The following is a 25765-nucleotide window of genomic DNA, read 5'->3' on the forward strand; positions in this document are numbered from 1 at the left end:
CAATTCAAATTAGGTAGAGCTACGTGTTTCAAAAAGGATTGGGTGTTGGGTAGCCGTGTGGTCAACATGGAGCATTGCTAAGGCTCAAAGTTGATATTTAAACATATATCACATCATGAGAAAGAAGTTCTAAGAATTGGCTATGAAGGTAGCTACCCAAGACCTAGAGGCCTAATGGAAAGCACAAGAACAAGGGAGAACAAATGTGATAAGAATACACTATATTCCTATCAATGATGTGATAGAGTCAATTGGATTATCAATGAATGTACATAGGAGACCCCTTGGTTATATAGCCAAGATGAGAAAATAGGAGTGCATAGGATTATGAGAAGTGTCATAATCTTATGACATGAGACAAAAAATGAAAAGATATCATCCCACCTAAAGTGGAAAAGTGATCACATGATAACACCACTATAGGTGGATCAACCACCAAAGGTGAAAAAGTGCAACCACAAAAGTGGATGTGATAAGGCACTAAAGGTGGAGACACAACATAAAGTGGAAATGGGGTGAACCCATAATAGTGGGTTATGCTTTTTTGCCAACTTTGACATTGCAATATTCATTTTCAGAAAAAACAAACAAACTTCGCATTCAGATACCTATTACTGCTAAATCGTAAAGAATTTGTAGATGACGTGAACTAGTGATTTGTGTCATTTTATATGCAGATTCTAAAAATATTTTTTTGAAAATTTTTGGAATCAATTTGCTTCTATTTTTCTATCTCCCTCGAAAACTAGTTTTTTTTACAAAAAAATTTAAAGAGTGATACTCACTCGGTCAAGCATAATTTTTTTCTAAAATAGATATGAATGTGATTATTTTGAATTTAGTTTTGTATCGTCCACATCTAATGTTTACAATTGGTTTGATAACATTATCTTCAGTATTTCATATTTTATTAAATTTTGAAGTCGAGTTAACTGTAATTTTGACATATGTCCATTTGGTCATTCATAACTTGTTGTGTATGTAACAATTTTATTTTATTTTTTTGTTGGAAAGAGGACTTCAATAGCTAGTGTGTAGATATTTTTTAGATTTTTTTTTCACTTTTTTAGTATTTTTCCGTAAGTGTTGAACTCAGAAGTTGATGTTTGGTGTGAAACCTATGTTCAGTTAACCTAAAAAAAATAATTCTTAATAAACTCAATATATATTAAAATAATAATCATTGGAAAGCTTGCTTCGAGTACTACTATCATGAATTTGGGTTTGTCAAAATTCATCCATTTGAGCCCCCCATTTGAGCTTTGAAGGACAAAAATCCGCAAAAAGTAGGAGAGTTTGGGGGGAAAGATATCTAGCAGGCGGGTTCGATAGAACATATGTTCTATCGAAAGGGGTTCGATTGAACCCATGTTCTATCGAACCCCTCTAAGCATAATGACCATGTTCTTTTTAAAAAACCATTAAAAAAGGGGGTTCGATTGAACCCCCTTTTTTTATAATTTTATATTCGATCGAAAATATTTAAAATAATACGTTCGATTGAATCATTTTTTCGGTCCAAAGTGGTAAAAAATATGTTTTGGACAAACAAGTGCAATTTCTTTGTCCAAAAACGTGTAATTCACCCAATGATAACATGATAATGCCACCTAAAGTGGAGATGCCCCAACAAACTCTTATGTGGCTCCCTAAGTAAGCTTAAGTGACGTGTAATTAGGACCTAGGTGGAGAATAACCAAGTTATAACACCTTAGTTACACCAACACCCCCTTAAGTGCAACTTAGGGAGATATGCACAAAAGCTAACAATGCAAGATGGGTCCCAACAACTAGGCCATGTTAGGTACCCATGTACAAATGCAATATAGTCTCTCACAAACAAAGAGGAGAAAACCTAGTGGGACAAAAATCATCCTCAAAAAAGAGATGAAAACACACAATCCCCTCAATGAAGAATGAGGAGAACAAAACCTCATGTGAGAAAAAAGTCCCCACCATTAGAAAGAAGAAGATAGACCATGAAGCCTCCCTTAATGTAGAATCTCTTGCAAAAATGGTCCAAGAAGTTAATCGACATTCCTCTCTATTAGGAAGAAATAGAGCCAATGTTGCACCAAGAATGTCGAAGTGTGACAAAACCAGGTATTGTTGTCAATGACTTGAATGGTCGATGATTCACTCACTACAACATGATGAAGATCAAGCATGAAAACAACCTGTATGAGCATCAATTAAATACTCAAACTACATACATTTTCAATTGGAGACATGTACCAGTCTCACAAGATAGTTCCTAACGTACTGAGCATAGTAGGATTACATCAAATATGTAATCAATGACACAGTACAAAGAGGTGTGGAATTTTATATTAGCACGAGTACAACATAACTCATGCAAGAGAATACAACATGACATGATGACGATGCATATATGAAAACATGAAGATGGTGCCACCAAAGGATTGCCTGAAGAAGACTGCAGATGATGCCCTTCGATTGGTATGTTGCCAAGAAAAAATAGGAGCAAATGCCCCCCTTGGCTGCCGATTGGAAGGATGGATGGTTGCTGCAAACAGGTATGATAGGTGGAAAAAAAAAAAATTCTCCAAATTTGCCCATTTCATGAAAAAATTGTTTTAATTTTTTTTTATTAAAGTCTAATTAAAAACATTTATTTAAAAAACACGAATAAAAAAACTTTATTAAAAATTAATAAAGAAAACTTGCCAATTTTTTAATTTTTGAAAAAACTTTATTAAAAAAAAAGAAAAAAAAAACACACATTTTGTTTTTTTTGAATTAAAAAACTTTATTAGAAGAAAAAAAACTGATTTAAAAACCTTAACTAAAAATCTAATAAAGAAAAAATATTGAAATTTTTTATTAAAAAATATTAATAAAAATTTATTTTATTTTTGAATATTGATTAAAAAGATTATAAAAAAGTATAACCTGAGTTGGCCTAGTGGTGGAGAACTTGTGCTCTTGAAAGAGAGGTCACAAGTTCAAATCCCATAAGGGGGTAGGGTATGTACACCTTATCGGCTTCGGCCCATTACCAATAAAAAAAAAAAAAAAAGATTATAAAAAAACCTTTTTTTTAAAGTAAAAACTTTTTAAATATTTATTATTGGTACTTGTGGGGTACCACACAAGTACACCTTGCGTAGGGTACCCCACACAAGTACACCTTGCATAGGGTACCCTACACAAGTGGTACCTGTGCAATACCACTATGCAAGTCTGTGCAGGTGGTACAAACACGATATCACTATGTAGGTTTGCGCAGGGGTACCATAAAGGTACTACTTTTGTTTTATTAAAACAAAAACTACAAAATGTTCCCCATTAACTCATTTTTTTTAAATTGGTAATGGACACTTTTTAAGGTGTTGTACACTATTGTTGTTCAAATCCGCGTGCACACTAGCCCAACGAAAGTACCAAGCCTACGAGCATAGCGGCCCAACGGGGATTTGAACCTTGGTGGTGGTTTCACCAAGCAAGTGTTTTAACCACTAAACTACATGGGTCAACCCCCATTAATTCATTTTTTTAATATCTCTCTTTTTTTTTTTTCTAAAAATTAAAAGAAAACAAGATTTTTTTTAATAAAAAAAATAACCTATACCTACAACAATGATGACGTATGTATGACCAAGAGGGGATTTTTTTTTAGCTCAGGGTGCCTAGCTCCAATTTTGATAATGTATTTTAGGTTTTTTGAACCTTCTGAGCATAATGGTGGGGTCCGATTTGGCCCAAAGTGCTCCAAAATTGTAGATTGCTCCTAGGACTAGTAACCACCTCCCACCTTCAAACGACAATAGATTTGGTCTCCGGTGTCATATTTGGATGAAACAAAAGAAGTTTCTGACTTTCCTGAACCTCTTTAATCTAAGGGTGATCTCAGATCTAACCCAACAAGCTCCAATTTTGACCTGCAATAGAAAGCCACGTAATGCAAAACCTCAAATTGTACCAAAAAACTCTCAAATGGTAAATTAATGACACTCTAAAAGCTTTGATACATTGTAAGAATTGGCTATGAAGGTAGCCACCCAAGATCTAGGGGCCTAATGAAAAAAAAAAGAACAATAGAGAACAAATGTGACAAGAATGAATTGTATTCCTATCAATGATGTAATAGAATCAATTGGATTATCAATGAATTTACATAGGAGACCCCTTGGTTATCTAGCCCAAGTGAGAGAGCATATGAGTGCATAAGATTATGAGAAGTGTCATAATCTTATGACATAAGACAAAAAGTGAAAAGCTATCATCCCACCTGAAGTGGAAAAGTGATCACATTATAACACCACTAAAGGTGGATCACCCACCAAAGGTGGAAAAGTGCAACCACGAAAGGTGGAGACACCACATAAAGTGGAAATAATAGCATGATAATGCTAACTAAAATGGAGATGCTCCAACAAACTCCTATGTGGTTCCCTAAGTAAGCTTAAGTGACATGCAATTAGGATCTAGGTGGAGAATAACCAAGGTAAAACACCTTAATTACACCAAATAGAAGTGATCTTTGGTGGAAGTGGATAGATAGTCAATTAGTAAGCTAGGATACTATAGAGTCAATAAAGTCATAAAATTCTAGATTTTGAAGTTGAATTTGTCACGTAGGCCAGTAATAGGCCTCTAACATCGTATGAGCCAATTCTGATCTATAGTGGTAGACAAATATGTATCTTGTAATCATTCAAATATTTTGAATCGATGAGAATTTCTTTCCTATTCATGATAATTCCTTTATGTTAACTCTAGGCTGCATGGTTGGAAAGTCCTACTCCTGCACTCTCCATTTGTGATTGCACCATGTCTAGTATTTTTTATTTTATTAACATTTCTCAAGGTTTCTTGTTGTTAAGGCTTAGACTTTGCAAACATATTGTAACTGTTGAATACTGAACAATATATTAACTTGCTTTGAATTTTGGAGTTTTTCTCTTGAAATGGCTTTCCCCACTTATATCACTATGTTATGGTATATTAATTTTTGTTTTTTATTCTACCATCATTCAAATTTTTCTACATAACTACTAAGTAAAAAAGTAAGAGATAAAAGAGGTCAAAACCTTAGAAAAAATCTATAATGATTTGAATGTTGAGTTCATTTTATGTAAGGAAATACAATATTTTCTATGTGAATGAATATCTTGAGTAAATAAATGCAATAGTGTTGTAATTTAATCAAATTACTCTAGATAACTTAGGCACTAAAGCAAATACATGCATTTGATTAGGTTCGACATAAAAATATAATAAAATAATAAAAATGGGCCAAGTAAAGATGAGAAAGGTTAAGAGAGCTGACTATCACCTATTTTATGGATTTGGATTTAGGACAAAAGTCTAAGATGATTGTACTTTATAAGTTTTGAAGCTATATATGAATTTGGGTAAATTTGACATCTATGATGTTGATTATTGCAACTACTATGTTAACCTTTTTGGTGTGATTCTAATCTTTTACTATAGATTTGACCCTATTGTTTTCAATTTTTTTTGTACATACGTACATTTTTCATATGTGTCTATATTTAATGAAAATTTTTGTGGTATTGAGTTACATTGTTAGAAACTACCACACTAGGTCCAAGAGGCAACTTGCTTTGTTCCTTTTGGTTTAGTCAAGCCTTGTTGACTAGTTTAATGACTGTGACAAAAGTGGAAGATTACAATTGATGTGGCTATGGTAATGCTAAAACTTTAGACTTTAATGTAATAATGTGCAATGGATGATAGATGTTGGAATGACCTATTATATGAGCTAGGGTTTTTCAATGTGTTGATACAAAAGTTGACCTAGAAGGTTGAATATTGATCTTTATGATAGATAGATACAAAGGTAATGGCCTAACGATGGATCTCTTAAATGTTTTTCAAGTTGTCCTCATTTTTGGATTCTCAAAAATGTGACAACCCCTACAAATTTTTGCCTTAAAAGTGTCATTTTTGTCTCCAAGGCACATTTTACGAGGTAAAAAACTCACATTTGATAGTGTCAAATCATTGGGGGGTGTTTTTGCCATCATTGTCCAAGTTTTGGTGAGTTTTGGTATTCTTTTTCTTAGCTTTCTATGCAATTTCGGGTTTCAGAACAATCACTGGAAGTTGAAGTTTTTACTCTATGGCACACTTCCCGAGGTAGAATTTTGACTAATCCTTAGACTGGCTTAATCCTCAATCCATCCCCAAGCTACATTTCAAATTTCGTCGCGTTTTGAGTCCATTTGCTATGTTTTTGCTTCAATGTAGGGGAATTTTTCAATGATTACCAGTAACTGGTAATTTGTTTTTCAAAACCCCCTTGAAGCTTTTAGGCTTGTAGGGGAATTTTTCTCCAATTGCAAGTTTTTATAAAACTTGTAATGGGGGTTTAAAACCCCCATTACCAGTAGCTTCACTTTAAGTGTTTAAAAACTTGTAAATGAGATTTTAAAACCCCTTTACATGTCTTTATAGCTTAAAGTTGTTTTTATAATGTTAAAATAAAACTTGTAAATGGGATTTTAAAACCCCTTTACATGTTTTAAGTGAAATCACTTGTAAAGGGAATTCTATTTCCCTATTACAAGTAATTTTACTTGTAATTTCTTTTCTAAAACCCAATTTTGCTCATAAAGTGTTTTTTTGAGGATTTTAAACTTGTAATTACATTTTTAAAACCCGATTTTCATTGTTTCATGCATTTTAAACTTGCTATTTGTTCCAAAAAAACCCGAATTGCAAGGAAAAACATGTTTTTTGAGGATTTTTAGCAAATTTTTGTGGAGATTTTTTGGGAGATAGAAGGCGTTTTGGATTCCTCACTATTTTTATGCATTTTCAAACACCTTTCACGCCACATGGAGGTTAAGATTGCTGGTTTTTAGCTTTATAACAACAAACACATTTTTGCCAAAAAACCACATTTTTCTTCATTAAAAATGCCACATATCAGCAATCTTGTGAATCATTTTGACTTGGTATGCTAAGGTATTGAGGTTAGAAAGAGTTTTGGTCATTTTCCATGCCATTTCTCATGCATTTGCTGCCACGTTTTTCAGTTTTGGGCATTTTTTCAAAAACGTGGCTAGGGTTTTGGAATACGGTTTATTTCTTTTTAAGAGATATTCTTCTTTATTTCAAAGATTGATCATCTTTTGGAGAGGCATTTTCAGATTGGAGCAAGGTAAGATTTATTTTTTTCTTGTTTTCTTGTTTTGTTGTTTCTCCTTTCTAGTTGTAAATTTGTAAATGGTTGGTTCTTCCCTAAAATCGGTTTTTATGAGAGGAAATTCTCCATTTTACAAATAAATTTGTAAAGTAAAGTTGTTCTTCCCCTTTGGAATTTCTCCTTCTTTACTTGCATTCGGGTTTTAAAAACCTGATTGCAAGTAAGAGGAAAATTAGTGTTCTTCCCTTTTTGGACAAAGACTTAAAATCTTCTTTGGTCCAAAAATCAAGTTTCAAAATAAGAAAGATGTGTTCTTCCCAAATTTGCAAAGAGATTTGCAAGTGTAAAGAGTTCTACCTCTTGATGTGTTCTTCCCAATCATTTGCAAGAGGAATGTTTTGATGTGTTCTTCCCTTTTTGGACAAAGACTTAACCTTCTTTAGTCCAAAAATCAAGCTTCAATGATTAAAAAATCAAGTTCTTCCCATTTTCTTGAAGATGATCTTCTCAAATTTTTTTCATATATGTTTCCATCATCCGTACATACCATTTCATCCACTCATTTCACACTTTCATTCATTTTCCCCATTTAAATTCTACCTGCGGTCAGCCATCCAGAACCCGAAATTGGTCCAAAATGCACTAAAAAAACACTTGAAATTGAGTTTTAAAAGTTCGATTACAAATGCAAACTTGTAGTTACCCATTACGCATATGAAAAATTGCATGTTTGTTCCCACACTTGCAAGTTAATTCTCTTGTTTATCCCACACATGTAATGCAACTTCCAAAACCCGAAATTCACTTGTGAGCCCATTTTTGCATCAATTTATCCCTTCCCTTGTCAGTCTAGTTTGCACACACGATCTACCAAATCAATGGATTAAGGCATGGGCCTTATTTTGCAAGAAGATTTCAAGAATGAAGGATGATACAAAGAATAGATACAACAACAATTCATGGTTGAGAGCATAGAATGCTTTCAAGACAAAGATGGTCATGACATGAAAAGAGGAAGGCAGCCTGTTCCCTCTTGAAAAGCTAGTACTACCCCAAGCAAGAAGACAAGGATGCAAGTTCCCGTTCTGGTTCAAGATGTCTTTACCAATCTATAATACTTCAAGTTCTAGCATCCTGAAGCGACATGAAGATCATCACAGACAAAGGATGATGCAGTTAGAGTCGTGTCTTTAGACACATGGAATAATTTTAGTTGTGCATTTGTAATTTCATTTTGACAAGTTACATGTAAAAGTATTTTTGTAAAACGCAAGTTACACATTACTTGCACTTTTGTAATTACATGTAAGACAACTACAAGTTGTGTCCAATTAGGACTGTAGTTGGAATAAGTCTTAGTTAGTTGTTGAATGAGTCTTGGTGGTTGAGAGAATCTCTCAAGTTAGTTAGGATCCTCCCACCTTTTTCCCAAGGCTCCTCTTCTATAAATACTGGAGGAGTCTATTGTAATTTTTATCTTTTGGGAAAGCAAACAAAAACTCTGCCAAATTTACAGCAAGAAGTCTTTGAGCTTATGTATGTGAATTGAAGGTTTTGAAGAATAGTAAAGAAAGATTACTCAAGTTTTGAGTCTTTGAGCTACAAGTTTGAGTTTCATTCTTTTTATTTATTCTATGCAAAGTGTTTCTAAAGGAGCTTAGTCCAATTTGATTTGAAGTCTTTGAGCTGCAAGTAGAGAAGATTAATTAAAATAGGAAATCTCTAGAAGGAGCAGCAAGTTTTTGAGATTGCGTCTATTCTTGAGAAAAAAATATTGTTTAATAAGAAATAGTAGCAAGTCTTTGAGCTTGCATTAGTTCTTGTCTTTGTGTTAAAAGAATAAATTATTCCAATCTTTGTGCTGTCGTCTTTTATTCATTGTAAAATTTAGTGTAGCAAAGGGTAGATAGGACTTCCAATAGTCAAGTCTTTGAGCTTGATATTGTTGTCCCGTCCCGAAGGAAGTGACGGAAGTCTTTGCGCTTTTAGGAAACTTCATTTCCTTTCTCTCATTTTACTTAAAAGTGGTTATTAATGTTCATATTCAATCGCTATCATTTTTTGTGAAGAGAAAAGGATATTGTCTTGCTTAAAGAAAGAAGGAAGACTGCTATAACATCCTGTTTTTATTTCAGTTTTAGTTAGATAGGGGGAGCCTTCCCTTAATTAGGAGAGTTTTTACTCGTGTGGTGTGGTTGAAACCACAATTTTGTATATTTCACCAAGTGTACAAAATTTTCAACCAACATTTCTTTATGGAATGACCAAGAGTTGATGCCACTTTATATTTGTCCTACACGTATAATTCAAAAGTTTTTGTGTAGAAAACATTAAATAATGACTAATTGATATTGTCCAACTAGAAATCCAATTCTATTTTCAAAGCCAACTATAAATTAGGATTAATACAAATGTTTAATAGATCAAAATTATATACTCAAACAAAATACTTAAGATACCCATACCAAATAGTGTAAAATAAAAAATAAAAAATAAAAAATAATAAATAAAAAAGTATATACTTTTATCTTTACAAATATAACTTATTATTTTTAAAATATAAAAAAGTATAAATAAAGTATTTTGACATCAATCAAATTGATATTTTATTCTCGTCTTGATATTTAAACTCTAATATATTTATAAGAGAAAAATTAAATTAAACCGAAATGAATTTATATTAAAACTACCATTCTTGATGTAGTTTTGACAAAAAATAGAAAATGTCCAAAATAATATTAAAATGAATCGCCGATTAAGCGAGAGTCCTGAAGCTTTACTTAACATACAGGCAAATATCCTGCTATTTGACATGCAGAGAAGCACTGTAATGGAGGAAAGGGAAAAAGGAAAAAGCAAAGTGTTTGATTCCACTGCCCGTTTGGTTTGTATTCCTTCTGTCTTCTTTCTTTCATTTTAACACTTGCAACAGAGAGTTTCAGAAGTTCAAATCTTAACAATATCTATTTTTCTCAATGCCTTTTTAATTATTCAATATGGTTCACATGCCAATGAAGTAGCTATTATTTTAAAACGTACATAGGGAAGGCAAACTTATAATACCAGACTCTCGTCCACACTCAAAAGAAATAGCTGGCGCATTCATTGCTAATCAGAATTTTGTCTCCAATAACAAATAACAACGTGAAGGCTTTTTAAGCTTTAGCTAAGTTTATATTGTATGAGGAATGGAAGGAAAGGTCTTGTGTATGATATTGATGCAGGCTTTGCATGCCTTCTTTTGCTAGCTATCTTTGGTTCCCATAAGCTGTTTGGTCTCATTTGCTAGCTATCTGTGGTTCCCATAGGCTGTTTGGTCTCATGGACGTCATGAACGTCATTAAAATCATACATTCATTCATTCATGCAGCTGGGATATTGTAAACAAACATTTATTCATCATACTTAGGCTGTGGTCCCACTGAGGAGGGGAACTTTTTAGAATTTTCAATGGGTGTTGCTGAGAATTTTGACGAGTTTCCATAAGCAGATAATTTTTTGGATTTTGTAAGAATGAACAAACTTAAAACTTAAAACTTCAAAAATTTCAGAAAGCTGCCCCCAACAAGGAATATTAAATCTATAGTTATATTTAATAAATCATTGTTAAAAACTTTGAAAATTATAGATGAATGACATCTAACTGCAAATTTTTTTAGGAAGCTGGCGGAGGAAACCTTTAGCCCCAACCCCAAAGACACCCCTTTAAAATCTAAATCTAAAATGTAAGGGCTCCTCTTTTCTTCCACAAGATTCTCATTTATTTTGTAGCATATTTTTCTTCTTCTCATGGGACCCTTGCTCCACAAAATTGCATTGGCTCCATGTTGGGCTTGACTCAAATGTTCGATCATGCCAAGCATTGTTGCCGACATAAGGCCAATAAGATCGCCATTGTTCATTGCCTTAGTTAACAATGTGATTACATCTACTCCATTTGGTGCTTGCTTGATGGTCGTGCCCAAACTTGGTATGTCAATTAAGATGCCTTATGTGATGTTCATAGGTGTTTTCAACAATTTCTGAAGTGCAGTTTTGACAAAAGGATTTACATCAAAATATATTGTTGGCAACGGAGGATCATCATTATACAGTTTTTAACTTTTTTGATACATTGAATCCAGGGTTTAACTGGCCCTAGCTAGTGAGGCCACAACTTGGGGGCCTCATCCTCATACATTGAGACACATCATCCACCAAGGATCTACAAGACTTAAACTTGGTGCTTATTGCTAAACAAACAATGGACATACCATTACACCACGCACCCATGTGAATCGTATACATACAATTGTTTGAATGGAGTCATCTTGACTGGTGAGTGGTAGTTGGTGTTGTACAAATACTTTACCATGTATAGTTGTTCTACCTATTTCCCTTGTTTGCCGCATACATACATCTTAAGGAAACCCTTCAAACATTTGCTTAATTCCTCTATTTGCCCATGTATTTGAGGATGGTAGAATGTACTTATGTTGAATGTTAGTCCTATAAGCTCAAATAGTAGCTCAAATAGTTCCTACCAAAAAAAGTTTTTGAAAATTTGTTCCCTATCACAAATGATACTCTGTGGGATCCCATGCAACTTAAACACATGCTGAACATATATCTTTAGAATCTTTGATCCAGTCAACCTAGACTTATTCACATGAATGAAATATGCACACTTCTAATGATCTGCAGAAACAAATATCACATCCTTACCTTCAGATTGCTGTAGGCTGGAGATGAAATCCATCGAGATGATTTCCGCTTTTGATTGGAATAGCATTTGGCTGCAATAATCTAGGAAGTGGAATGCTCTCCACTTTATTGTGTGGGCAGGTATCATACTCAGCTACAAACTAGAGGTTATCAACTTTCATGTTCTACCAAAAGAAGCTAGTTATATTCCAATAGGTGTTCTGAAATCCCACTGGTTGATGAATGCCTACGTTCAAGTGCCTTTTGTATGAGAGATAATCCGATTCAGAGGTACATTTGATCTTAAAAGAATATAACATTGTCCCTCACTTACCGAGCCTTCCCCTTCTTCCCTTCTACAATATCTTGTGGGAGTTGAGATGTTCTAGTGTCACTATTGTAGTCTTGAAAAATTTCTTCTGACCACATGGGTTGGCCAACACAGACGGTCTTGAAAATAGGTGTCTCATCTTAATGTGGCAGAGTATTTGCAACCACATTGTCTTTCCCTTTCCTAATAGTAGATAAAAGTCACATGCATGCAATTGATCAATCCATTTTTGTTTCTTTTTTTGTCAGAGATCCTTGTGACAAAAGGTATTTTGGACCAAGATGATTAGTATTGATGGAAAATTATTTTCAAGGAGAAATAGATTCTGTTTAGTTAGTGCATGTAGGATAACCCTCATCTCACTATATGTGGACACACATTTCTCTCTATTAGTCAACTTTCTACTTTCAAAAGCAATAGGTTGGTTAGCCTAGGAAAGTAATGCACCAAACTTGAAATCAAGCGGCATCACATAATAATCAAGGGTTGGGAAAAATTAGGGGTGATTAATGCAGGAGCACAAACGAGGGCCTCCTCAAGCTCTTCAAATGAAAAAGAACCATTTTTGGTATGGTTGGTCAAGGGTTATGCCATTGAAGAGAAGTTTCTCACAAATCTTACATAGAATCTTGTTAATCCTAATAAACTTGAGAGTTAAATAAGAGTCTTAGGTATAGGTCAATCACATCTGGTGTTGATTTTTGTAGGGTCAAGCACACCACCTTTTGCATAAAAGAATATGGCCAAGATACCCAAGAGATGGCATCGTGAACTCACAACTTTAATTCCTTAGCATGCAAATTTCTCTTTACTAAAATCGAAAGCGTAGTATTTAGATATTAGAATAATATCTTAGTTATTAATTATTAATGGTCCATATTGTAAAGTATTGCAAATATTAGATATTTCTAATTTTGCTTCAGTTGTCAATTGTTTCTTTATGGAAACATCCATCTTGTAACTCTAAAAATGATCTTTCAATCATTCATTTAAGTCATTCAATCATTTACCAATTACCTGTGTAATATGGTATCAGAGCAGGAATTTAAATTTTTTTGAAAAATTTATGATTCTAAAATCTTTTCATTTGAAAAGTTTTTAGTGAAAATTTCAAAACATTTTTTTCTGTCATTTCTTCTTGGTCCTGTATCGTGGGTCTACCTTGGGGAATTTTTTTCTCCTACTTGCGTCTGGTTTTCAGTACACGATTTTGTATTTTCACGATGACCACATTTGCCTTACTTTCTTCTACGTGATGATTTGTGGCCACAATCCGTGGTTTTTCCACCCGTAATTTTTTTATTTTTGCCTCACGATTCTTTGTTTCTCGGCGATTCTGATTGGTGGCGACCATTCTTTTGTGACGGGAGTGGTTTTCTGTGCCCAATATCATTTCTTTTTTGCGTGCGAAGGAGTTTTTTTTGTGGTCTTCATTTCTGATGCATGCGGTATTTGTTTTGCGCCTGTTTGCAGATTTTTTTTGTGACCTAGGTTTTCTTTCCGGCAACGGTTTTTGATTTTCGCAATTTTTTTCTCTAACCTACAACCTATTTGTGGCGTCTAGGTTTTTTTTCAAACCCTCAGTATTTTTTCTACGGCTAGGGGTTTTGGAAAATTTATTCTTAGAAATCTATTTCCTAGGTTTTTCAAAAACTCTTCTGGGTCTTTGTCAAAAATTTCAGGGTCATAAAAAATATGTACATTGGGATCCGTGCCCAAATTTTTTTTATTCTACCTCGAAATCAGTGCAAGATTTTGCCTCAATTTTGTTCATTACGTGTTGCGTTCACACGATTTCATGCATTGAACAACTCTTGCCTCGATATTCATGCCATCATTTGGTCAACCAACTTTGACCTTAGTTTTTTGTGATGGCATGTCTGATGAATATTCTACTCGAGGGGAGTCGAAAATTCAATGGCAGAAATTATAATACTTGGAAGCAGCGGATGCTCACTATTTTCGAGTATCGTGTTATTGATCAGTTGGTTCTTGGAAAAGCCACCCATCCCTCTTTAGCCAGTCCTATTCAGACAAAGTTTGATGAACAAAATCGTGAAACTGTCATGCTCATCAAGCTCTCTATGATCGATGATCAACTTCCTTAGATACTTATCGGCAAAATAGCTGTCGAGATATGGGAGCACCTCAAGACGCTACATGAGATGTCTGATAAGAGTAGAGCCTTCTTTCTAAAAAATATGTTCTTCTCTATTGTCATGGATGAGAGAAATTCTCTTCAGGATCATCTCAATCGGATTAAGAACATCCGTGACCAGTTAGAAGCAATTGGGTGGAATATGGAGGAGGACATGGTCGTTATAACCTTGAAGAGTTTGCCAAAGTCCTACAAGCATTTTGTTGAAACACTCAACATCACCTCAATTGGTGTTGATCTGAAGTTCGCTGATCTTTGCACAAAACTTCTGTGTTGACGTGTCTAAAGTTGCATTGCTGCAAACTCCATTTGGCCAACGCAGAATAGAATGTACTCGCTGAGTATCCTATCCTCTCTTGAGATAAGGAAATCCCTAATGTTGTTTTTTGCATTTGATCAAAGGGGATGACCTCAAGGTTTTGATTGTCAGGTCTTGACTGCGAGATTACTCAGTGATTGATGTGTTTTGCTGGAAACACAAAGGGGACTTACGGTGAGATGGGCAATTGCTGGATGAGTTCCCTAGAATTCTAACAGTCTCGTTATTAGTTGGTTTCAGTTGGATTGATACTAATTCAGCAGGACTGTGGATTCTTCTTGGTAAAAAAAAAAGGAAAAAGGGAGGGATAGGGAAAAGAGATACAGGAAATCTAATTATTTAACTAAGATAGCATATTTAAGAAAAACAGATAGACACCTCCAAATAACCAGATTAAACACTATCAGCTATTTAAGCACAACGTTTGTAAGAATCTAGCGCGATCTTCAAGGGAAAATAAGTTTTCATGCTATTAAACATAACTTCAGAACTTTAACATTCATTCACTAAGTGTTTAATAACCGAACTAAGCATATGAGGGGGTTCAGATTAACCATGCAAAAGGAATGACAGTCAGTCAATCCCTAATGGTATGAACAGTGAGGATTCTATCAGATGTTCATCTAGAAAATGCTATAGAAAAATCAAAGAAACATAACAGAATAATTCAAATGGTGAAGAAGGAGACCATGCACTCACAATGAAATAGAAACAGCCTTAATTTTGCATTAAATCCTGTGTAAATTTCGCCAGAGCTTCAGCTACAATCCATGAACTTCTTACAAAATAAGGGAAAACCAGTCCCTTTAAATAGGCTTTCAAAAATAGATGAATGGCCAAGATCTAAACTAAACAAGTGGCCTAGATTCATCTTTACAAAAGGTACCCATACCCATAAATGGAAGGTAAATATCAGCAACCACCCGAAAGGGAGCAATAACTACCTAAAAAGGTAATTAAAATTATCCATAACAATTCAAAAAGTGCACATGCACAAAGTTTTAAAAGTCTACAGTTGACTTGGCAGTCAAATATGGATTTTGGCCAAAAAGGTGCCTTTTAAATTTAAAAGAAAAAATGCATTTTAAGAAAGCACTTTCTCTTTTCCAACTGTAGATTCTGTTTCTAAAAATTCATCTTCGCCATGCAAATACTTCTTCCAAAGGTCCCGACCTGCTGCATGTTCTTCGTGAACATACTCCTGGAACCTGATGCATAATTGGAACAACAAACTGAACGGAGGCATAGGGGGATGACGAATTTTATACTGCATGCCCTCTAGATAACGGTCTACGTGCTTCAAACCATCCTGCCTGCTGGACCGTTTACGCTCAAAACACATGTCTGAATGTAGTTGACCGGCAAAACCAAGGTCCTTGGTTGAGTAGGCGATCTTGTCTGTTCTCAATCTTTTCTCCCAGTCTGGTTGCATTATGTCATCGGATAGATCATTTTTTCACCCCAAAATCATTGATCAGAGGATTGTCTTGCCAAGTTCCTGCATGTTCTTCAGAATTCCTTCGCATGCATCTTGCTCTTTGTCAATGATCTCTCTTGTCTCATTCTTCATGGTGATAGTCCAGTACCATTCTTTAAAAACTCTGATATTATGGGGGTCCAGGATGGCGGAGAGTGTAGGGATCTGTGCTTGGGTCCAAAAAAGAGGCCTTATAAGAGGTAGAGTTGTAGCAGCTACCTCATGGATCCTGAGGCATTCCCGTTTTACCTCGAGCAACTTGACCAAAATGGTCTCTTGATGGTGAGCCATTTTCTTTACCTCTTCAATGATTTGCTCTCGTCTTCCTTTAAGGCCCTACATCCATTCCTTGACGGCCTTGGCAGTATCTCGTACTCCTTCAAATTCTGTTGTGGTCCTTTGCGCCAATGCCGTCAGGGGAATGTGGGATTCAGAAGGATTATGTAATGGTCTCAGGAGTTGATCAATGTACCCCTCGTCCTGCTCAGCACGAACTCGATACATGTTCTTTTCAGCAGTTATCTCTTCGAGTTGCCTGAGCATGTTTTGCACAGAGTCTTTGAATTCCTCCGTTTCCCGCTCCTTGGTGGCTCGTCCGATGGGGACAGTTGTGATGCTATAATCAACCAGTGTAATTTGATTTGCTGGCTTATCGACGGGCGGGGTGGCGATATGAAGTGTACGGTTCCTTTGCTCATCATGGGTTATCCTGGAATATGCCTTGGGCTTTTTCTTCCCCTTGGCCTTGGCTTGGTGTATGCGTGAGAAGATGTCTTCCAAGTCGATGGGTGGCTTGGTGGCTGCCTTGCGCTGAGCTCGAGCAACTAGCCAATCTTGAGGTATGGTCTGCGCTGATGCTATAGTTAAATTTGCACTCTGCTCTTTAATGTTTTCAGTCAGCTCATTGCATATTTGTAGCTGCTCTGTTACAGGAGTGGAGGAAGTGTCAAGTCCTTTGCTCGCAGTTGAATTCTCTCCCACTTCACTGAACAATTGTCTGGTATCTTCATGTGATGGTTGTTCTTCAGTCTTTTCAGGCTTGCGAGTCTCATCTGTCCTTTGCTCTCCTTCAACAGTGGAGTCATCCTTGGCAGTACTATGCGGCTGCAGTTCATGGCGGCTTTGCTGGGTGGGTTCATGCAATTCAAGCCCCTGAGTAGATGGAATTTCTCCTTCCTCTACTTGATTCTCAAGTTCGGCAGATTCAATGGCTCTTATCTCTGTATCTAGCCTGTCTTGTTCAGGAGTATCATCAGCTCTGAATGCGTCAATATCGCTCTGGGAAGGCGGAGCAAGTATATAATCTAGTTCAACTACATCATCAGATGAACTGGGGTCTTTTGATGATGAAGTTACTTCCGGTCTTCTAATAGGGATCTTCTCCCTTCTTGTTCTCTTAGATGTCCGAGTCCCTCTGCTGGCTTTAGCCTTCTTCTTTTTCTCGGGCTTTTCAACCTCTTCCTTAGGTGCACTGGAGGTTCCCTCATCTTCAGAGGACTGAAAATCAAGGCTACCCATCAAGTGGTAGGTGAATTGGACTCCCTCATGAATCAGTCGCTCAATTTGCTGGTGCAACCACTGGTCAGTGTATCTCCCTGGGGCTGCCATAACCGCCTCAAAATCAGTGATTGGATCTTGTGACCAATCGATGCTTGGCAAGAGATGTCGTACCGCTTCAAATTCCCGGACCTGTAGGCAATTTCCTGAATTTGTTAGCTGATCCGGGACCCGACGGTATTCATAGAGTCGCATTTGCTGCACACTTAGCCTTGAATATTCGCGTCGTCGGACCTCATAGTCATCAGAGTAGTTCTTCCAATAATCTTCAACTGATTCCTTTGCTCTGTATCGCCTGCCATAGGCTCTCTTTGCCAGATTGTCGTGATCAAAGCATTTCCTTGGGAAATGTTCTTGTAGGCCGTAGGAGGCTAGTTCTGCAAGGGATTCCTTTGCATGAGCTGGGTTCTTCAGATGGACATCAAGGTTACCTATGATCATAGGGAAGACGAATCCAGACTGCTTTATGTCTTTGAGTAAACTGCTCGCTGGACATGACTGCCTTGCGACTTCCAGGAGAACTATTTTGTCGGTTGGGTATCGCGGAAGTCGGAAAGGAGCGCCGTCAAAGCCAGCTATTCGGATGTAGGAGAATCTTGGGAACTGGATGAACCAGGTGCCATACCTCTATACTAGAATGGTAGCTTTCTCTAAGAGCCTTATGTGTAGTCCTCCTTGCATCAGCCTGACCAAGCGCATTGTGAAGGCGTCATTGATGCGCTCATATTGACCAACCGCATAGGCAGGCTATTCTTTTCCCTTTGAGCTATGTCCTGATAGTGCAGCTGTGGATAACAATCATATACCTTCACCTGATTGGGTCCGTTCCCAATTTCACCTTTCATGATCAAACCTAGAAGTGGCTGGTTTTTGGCGAACATGTAGACTAGATAGGATGTCTTAGTAAAGTACTTTTTCGCCTCAAGTTCGATCAATTGGGTATGGATGTTGTCACTTATGATTTGGGCCCAGTCGAACTTGGATTTCCCAGCGAAGACCTATTCTGTGAAGTAGAACATCCATTCTTCGAAGTAGATGGATTGGGGGAGTCCCATAATCCTGCTGAGCAATGTGACCATGTCTCCATGCTCGTTGTGAAAGTCCCTCCTGGGGGTCTTTTTCCCAATCCTGATGCTTGGAGGTCTTCTCTCCTTGTACCACTCCTCATTTATCAGTGTTATGCATTTGGCGGGGTTCATATCATACACCACCTATGCTTCATCTATAGTTGTTGCTATGGGGTTGTTTGGGAAGGGAATATCAAAGGTGTCGCCAATGGCTTCAGGAGTGAAGTCAGCGAGAACCATATTCTCAAGGAGTACCAATCTGGTGCTTGGTTGGTATTGCCTGGCAGCCTCTACTACTAGTTCATAGTTTTGCATTGACAGGGGAAATCCTGCTGCCTGAGCGATGCCACTTTCCATCATCCACCTAGGCCTGCCATAGGCATTAGGGGAGAAAATTCGGTCTCTGAAATCTTGAATATCAATGTGCCCCAGGTCAGTATCACCTACATTTTCCCACACACTCTGAACTTTTGATTCCCTCAGTCCTCCTCTCTGATATTGATACTTCATCTTTTCGACTTTGCGAGGAATATTTGACTTGGACGCTCGGGATGTCTCGGCTGCAGCAGGTGTCTTTGATGATTCTACCGCCAATTTAGGCATTTATCTTGCACAGTCGGACGCGGATTACGAGACGATATAAAGGAAACGAAGCAGGTTAGATAAAGGGATACGCCAGCATACAAGGATCAATTTGAAAACCGAATTTAAAGAAAAGCATAATACTTTAGCTAAAAAGCTTGATTGATTTAGACATGAATATTTATGAAGCTTTTCGATTGCAAATTTATTTATTCTGCTGTGGTTCAAGGACTTAGGCGATTTCGACTGCTAAATTTACACTTTGGCGTTTTTAGGATCAATTTTCAAAACGGACGAAGTTTAAGATTTTCCCTAAGTCTGAAAATGCATTTCCTAGCTAACTCCTAGGAATAGACTTCTAATTTCAATTGCTTCGCTTGACGCCTTATAAAAGGGAAAAGATGCGGTTTTAAAGATTTAATTGTTTTGATCAATTGTTTTACACAAACACATCTATTCCCATTTTGCATATATTTTAGGTGATTTCAAGAGGGACAAGGCAAACTTACCTAGCGAAATGAATGGTTTCTTTTGGATTTTGAAAAAAATGATGCCTCCTATGCCCTACGCTTGAAAAGACAAACTCACAATTTGCAAATTTGGGAATGAGAGAGTTCTACAATTTCAAATTTTAACGGTTTACTCCTTATTCCCAATTTCGCGCCTAGGTTTGGAGAGAGAAATGCAGCAATCTAAAAAACTTAGATTTAGCGATTTTTACCTTGGTGATTTTCGGAGAACGGGGGTTTTGAAAATACTTTGCTGCGCTTTCACTTTGCAATTTTAATGGTGAATTTTGGGGCTGTTTGCAATGTATCAAACTTTCACCTCGCGTTTTACCTTATGGCGATGAAAATGGGGGGGGTTAATGGTGATTTTGCACTTACAAAGAAATGAAACCCAGCGATCCTGTCCCTAGGCGTATTTCAGCGGAAAGGAGGCAATTGCAAAGGGTTTATACAACTCACAAACTTCGTGATCTCCATTTTCAGCTTTGGCGTTAAAAAAAGGGTTTTACTCTCCTTCAACAAACCTCTTCGCGAATTAATACCTTGTCGAGCCTGGGCGTTTTGCTCTTTATAATAAATCGCGCTGTTTGCCCATACTTCAGGACTTTGGATGCTTTTGCAAACCTTTATAGCTTTTGCGATTTCCTTAGGGATGTTGAACTTCGGCGAATGAGGGAAAGTTTGCAAATTTTACCTTCAAAGCTATTTCGCGATTCTCCCATAGGTTGCAAACTTCGGCGTTTTGGCATTTTGAAAATCCATTATAACACTCCGCAATTTACGCCTTAGTCGCGGACTTCGGCAATTAGAGGCTCCTTGAAAAGTTTAAAACTTTGCCATTTATCCTTGTCATGCGAATTTTGGGCTTTTCAGGGGTTTTTCAAACTTTTTAAACTTCCTTGCAACTATCCCTAATAACGCGATTTTTGGGGATTTCGAGTGTTTTGCAAAACTTTGGCCTTTTTTTCGCACTTTTCCTCTACTTCAGCATTTTATAACGCTTTGCGAAGTTCGGCGTTTTTTAACATTTTGCAAAGTTCCTTCCCTTTCACACTTTACCCTCTAAAATGCGATTTTCGGGGATTTCGTGCCTTTTGCAAACTTTCTCTTTTATCACTTACACCAACAAAATCGCGATTTTCGGCGAATGGGAGGTTTTTCGAAACTTCGGCATTATAGGGTCATTTGCAAACCTTCTACCTTTTCGCACTTTTACCCTCTAAAATGCGATTTTTGGGGATTTTGTGCCTTTTGCAAACTTTCTCTTTTATCACTTACACCAACAAAATCGCGATTTTCGGCGAATGGGAGGTTTTTTGAAACTTCGACATCATAGGGTCATTTGCAAACCTTCTACCTTTTCGCACTTTTACCCTTCTAATGCAAATTTCAGCGTTATAGGGTGTTTTGAAAACTTCGGCACTTGGAGAGCTTTTGCAAGTTTTCACTTCTTGTATTTTGTCCAATACTGGCGAATTTCGGGATTTTCACCCATTTTGCCAATTTTTGGAAACTCATGTAATTTCTCCCCCTTAGTGCGAATTTCAAGATTTTGGGAGGTTTTGAAACTTCGACATTTTGCATCCTTTTATCTCTCCTATATCCTTTGACGAAAATCGGCACTTTGGGTCCTCATGCAACCTTCAGACGCTTTGCCTTTTAGTTGGGGAATTTTGCCAGTTTCTATCATTCCTCGCCTATCTCAAGCGATTTCACAAGTTTAAACGATCTCTTGGAATTTTCATGCTCGAAGGCTCAACCGATCTTACGGATTCACAGGCTTCCGCTCATGACATCATCATCTCATGGACTGATTACGGGCACGCTCAAAAAGACGCGAGACACCCTGCGCGGAACTCAAAAGGGCGAAGGCGAAAAGACCAAAAAAAGGAAAGGGGACCCTGTCAGCGACAGGGAGCGTGTGCAACGCACAACATTCTGCAACAGGATCGGTGGAAGCAGCAGTTTGGCAACAGTTTCAGCTCATTCTCTACAGAACAAGCATTCGAAACCAAATCCATTCATAAGGATAAAGGCAAATTTCAGTCTTCTTAGTCTTCTTAGCAAAAACCCTCTGCTCCATCATCGGAACGCTCGAAGAAGAAAAGTGTTTAGTGCAATTACTGCCATAAGTTTGGTCATATGAAACTTGAGTGCCGTAAATGCTTGGCTGCATAGGCCAAGCAAAGTGGTTCACAACCTAAAGCAAATGTAGTGGAGCACACTGAGCAAAGCGAGTTTGCCTTTTATGCCTTCATGGATAAAAGAACTGTAGACAATGCAAAATCTTTTGCCTGGTATATTGATTCAAGTGCCTCACACCACTTCACTCATTGACGAGATTGGTTCATTGATTTTCAGCCTTACTTAGATTCAATTGCTTTTGGAGGAGGGGAAGAGTACACCGTTGTCGGAAAGGGCAATGTGCAGATTCAGTCTAGAGGGAGGAAATTGATTTTCCTTGATGTGTACTATGTTCCAAGAATGGAACTCAACCTTCTCTCAGTCAGTCAAATTCTGAGACACTCTCCTTGGCTCGACGTGACCTTTAACTCACATCAATGCAGTATCATTGATAAGGAGAGTCAGTCTATAGTTGCCGTGGGTCTTGAGGATCATGGTCTTTTCAGACTAGTTGATTTTGGCGATTATCAGGAGCTTGCCATGGTAGCCAAGTGCTCTTCTGTTAGTACACTCTGGCATCAACGTTACGGGCACTTACATGTGCATTGTCTTTCTCAACTTGTTCGGGAAGATCTTGTCATCGAACTGCTAGAGATCCAGACCTAGAACCTCGGATTTTGCGGAGCATGTTAGCTTGAGAAGCAATATCGGACTCCGTTTTCGGATGGCGAGTCTTGGAGAGCTTCTAAGGTACTACAACTGGTCCATGTTGATATTTGTGGACCTATGGCTACTCCTTCTATTACTGGGTCCAAGTATTTCTTACTTTTTGTTGATGATTTTAGTTGTAAAATGTGGGTGTATTTCCTTCATCAGAAATCAGAGGGGTTTGTTTTGTTTCAAAAGTTCAAAGCATTAGTAGAAAAAAAGTCTGGTCAACATATTGTTACTCTTCGGTTTGATAATGGGGGGAATTCTGTTCTTCCTTCTTCCATTTCTGTGAACAACATTTCATCAAGTGCCAACTCATTACACCTTACACCCCTTAGCAAAATGGTGTCGTTGAGTGGAGAAACCGCATGATTACGAAAATGACCCGGTCTATGCTTGAACACAAAAGTGTTCCAAATACGTTTTGGGCTGAAGCAGTTAACATTGCAGTCTATCTTTTGAATCGGTCTCCTATTGTAGTTGTGAAGAAGAGGACTTCGGAAGAGGCTTGGTTAGGCTGCAAGCCTAGAATCAATCACCTGAAGGTTTTTGGCTCTACTGCTTTTGTTTGGATCTCTGATGTGAAATGCACTAAGTTGGATGCCAAGAGCCAGAAACTCATGCTAATTGGCTACAGTGATAATCACAAAGCGTACTGACTGATTGACATCGAGACAAATCATCTCATCTTCAGTCGTGATGTGGTTTTTGATGAGGAATGAGGGCCATTTCAACTCTCTCCTCCAGTTGTGGATTCAGAGGATCAGCTTTTCAAGGCTCAAGACTTGGGTGTCCGTCTTCCATTAGGTCCACCTAATGGGAGGGCTCCAGCTGTTCCAGTTCTTGCGCCTACACTAGTTCCTTCTCTTAGAGGATCACCTAGACACGCAATTGCACCACCTGATTTTCCTCAGGATTCATCCGACCTTTTGTTTGATAACCTTGATCCTGTTGCGCCTCCTGTAGCTGATGTTGGCACTTCTACTCTCCGGCCTAAATGGTGGGCTAAGACGATTGGCGATCTTCATGATGATGAGCTCATTGAGGGTAGAACTGCTCAGAAGAAGAGCAAACAACTTGATTATGTCAATTTTTCTCTCATGGCCAACATTCACAGTGTGTATGAGCTTCACACATAAATAGAGGAGAAAGAGATACCTTTGTGGGAACAAGCTATGGCAATTGAGCACCACAGCTTGCTGAAAAATAACACTTGGATTATGTCCGATCTTCCTGCAGGGAAGAAACCCATTGGATGCAAATGGGTCTATAAGGTCAAATACAAGGCTGATGGTACTTTGGATAAGTACAAGGCTTGTCTTGTTGCCAAAGACTTCTCTCAGTCTGAAGGAATTGATTACGAGGAGACCTTTGCTCCAATAGCAAAGATGAGCACCATCAGATTAGTCCTAGCCATGGCAGCTCAGTGTGGATGGAAGGTCCATCAGATGGACATCAAGAGTGCCTCCCTAAATGGTGAGTTACAAGAAGAGGTCTACATGACGCGACCTCCTGGATTCAAGGTTGCTGGAAAAGAATACCAGGTACTCAAACTGGTGAAAGCACTCTACAGCCTGAAATAGGCTCCTCGGACTTGGTACATGAAAATTGATAAGTACCTCACAAATTAGGGTTTTTAGAGGAGTCCTCTCGACTCAAATTTGTATATCAAGACTACTGGCAGTGATATCATCATTTTGGTTATTTATGTTGATGATCTGATCATCACTGGTAGTTTGACATCTTTGATTCAGGGAATCAAGCAAAATTTATGCCAGTCTTTTGACATAACCAACCTTGGGCTTCTGCACTATTGCTTAGGTGTTGGGGTTTGGTAGCAGTCTCATGGCATCTTCATTTCTCAGTCTAAATATGCCAGGGCTCTGTTAGACAAGTTCTGAATGCAGGACTGCAAACATGCATCTACACCTATGGAGAAAGGCCTGAAGTTGTCAACCAAATCCGGTTCTCCAATTGAGAATGAATCTGATTTCAAGCAACTAGTGGGCAGCTTAATCTATCTCACCACCACTAGACCTGATCTAAGCTATGTAGTGATTTACATATCCTGCTTCATGATAGCTCCTACATCAAATCATTGGGCTACAGCGAGGCGGATCCTGCGCTATGTCAAGGGCACTTCAGACTTTGGTATCCTCTATGGACGGACCAAAGATCCCAAACTCATCGGTTACACAGATTTGGATTGGGAAGGCTCTGTTGACGACAAAAAGTCCACATCCGGGTATATCTTCAGTTTGGGCACCGGTGCTGTCACTTGGACCAGTAAGAAGCAGCAGGTCGTAGCTCTTTCCTTGACAAAAGCTGAATATTGAGGAACAGTCAAAGTAGCTTGTGAGGCAGTTTGACTTCGAAGGATGCTTTTAGACATCCAAATGTCTCAAGCAGGCCCTTCACCCTTCTTCTACAACAATCAAGGGGTGCTCAAACTCTCCAAAAATCCAAACTTCCATGAGCGAACCAACCATGTTGAGCTTCATTGTCACTTCATCTACAAGCTGGTTGAAGATGGATCTGTAGATTTGCAGTATGTTCCTACTGAGGACTAGACTGCGAATATCCTCACCAAGTCTCTACATCCGGATAAGTTATTTAAATTCAGGGGGTAACATGGTGTAGTAGATAGATTGACCATTAAGGGAGGGTATTATAATAATATCTTAGTTATTAATTATTAATAGTCAATATTGTAAAGTATTGTAAATATTAGATGTTTCTAATTTTGCTTCAGTTGTCGATTGTTTCTTTATGGAAACATTGATCTTGTAACTCTATAAATGATCTTTCAATCATTCATTTAATTCATTCAATATTTACCAATTACCTGTGTAATATTAGATGCTCAAGATGCATTGTTTCTGTTTTATCATAAACAAGGATATTGTCAAAAATAAAGGGACAAATTTTAAAATTGCAAATGCATGTAGCAAGAACATTGCAAAGTACAAAAGGCATGATTCAAAATTGGTAATGCCCTTGGTGAGTTCAAAATGTAGTCTTTTTTTGATCTTGATGTCAGATTGGAATTCAATATCCAGTATGATCTTTGAGAAATATTTGGTTCCATGCAACTCATCTAGTGAATCAT

General features: G+C 37.5%; 1 protein-coding gene across 1 annotated transcript in view; it reads left to right on the top strand.

The window, feature by feature from the left end:
* Positions 1-9848: 9848 nt before the first annotated feature.
* LOC131047558 (uncharacterized) overlaps positions 9849-25765 on the top strand; it is a 305899-nt gene continuing 289982 nt past the window's right edge. Inside the window, exon 1 of the mRNA XM_057981396.2 lies at positions 9849-10022. Within this exon, the coding sequence (XP_057837379.2) occupies positions 9882-10022 (141 nt within the window). The 5' untranslated portion in view covers positions 9849-9881. The remainder of the gene's footprint in view (positions 10023-25765) is intronic.

Source organism: Cryptomeria japonica, chromosome 4 (genome assembly GCF_030272615.1).
Source record: "Cryptomeria japonica chromosome 4, Sugi_1.0, whole genome shotgun sequence".
NCBI lineage: Eukaryota > Viridiplantae > Streptophyta > Pinopsida > Cupressales > Cupressaceae > Cryptomeria > Cryptomeria japonica.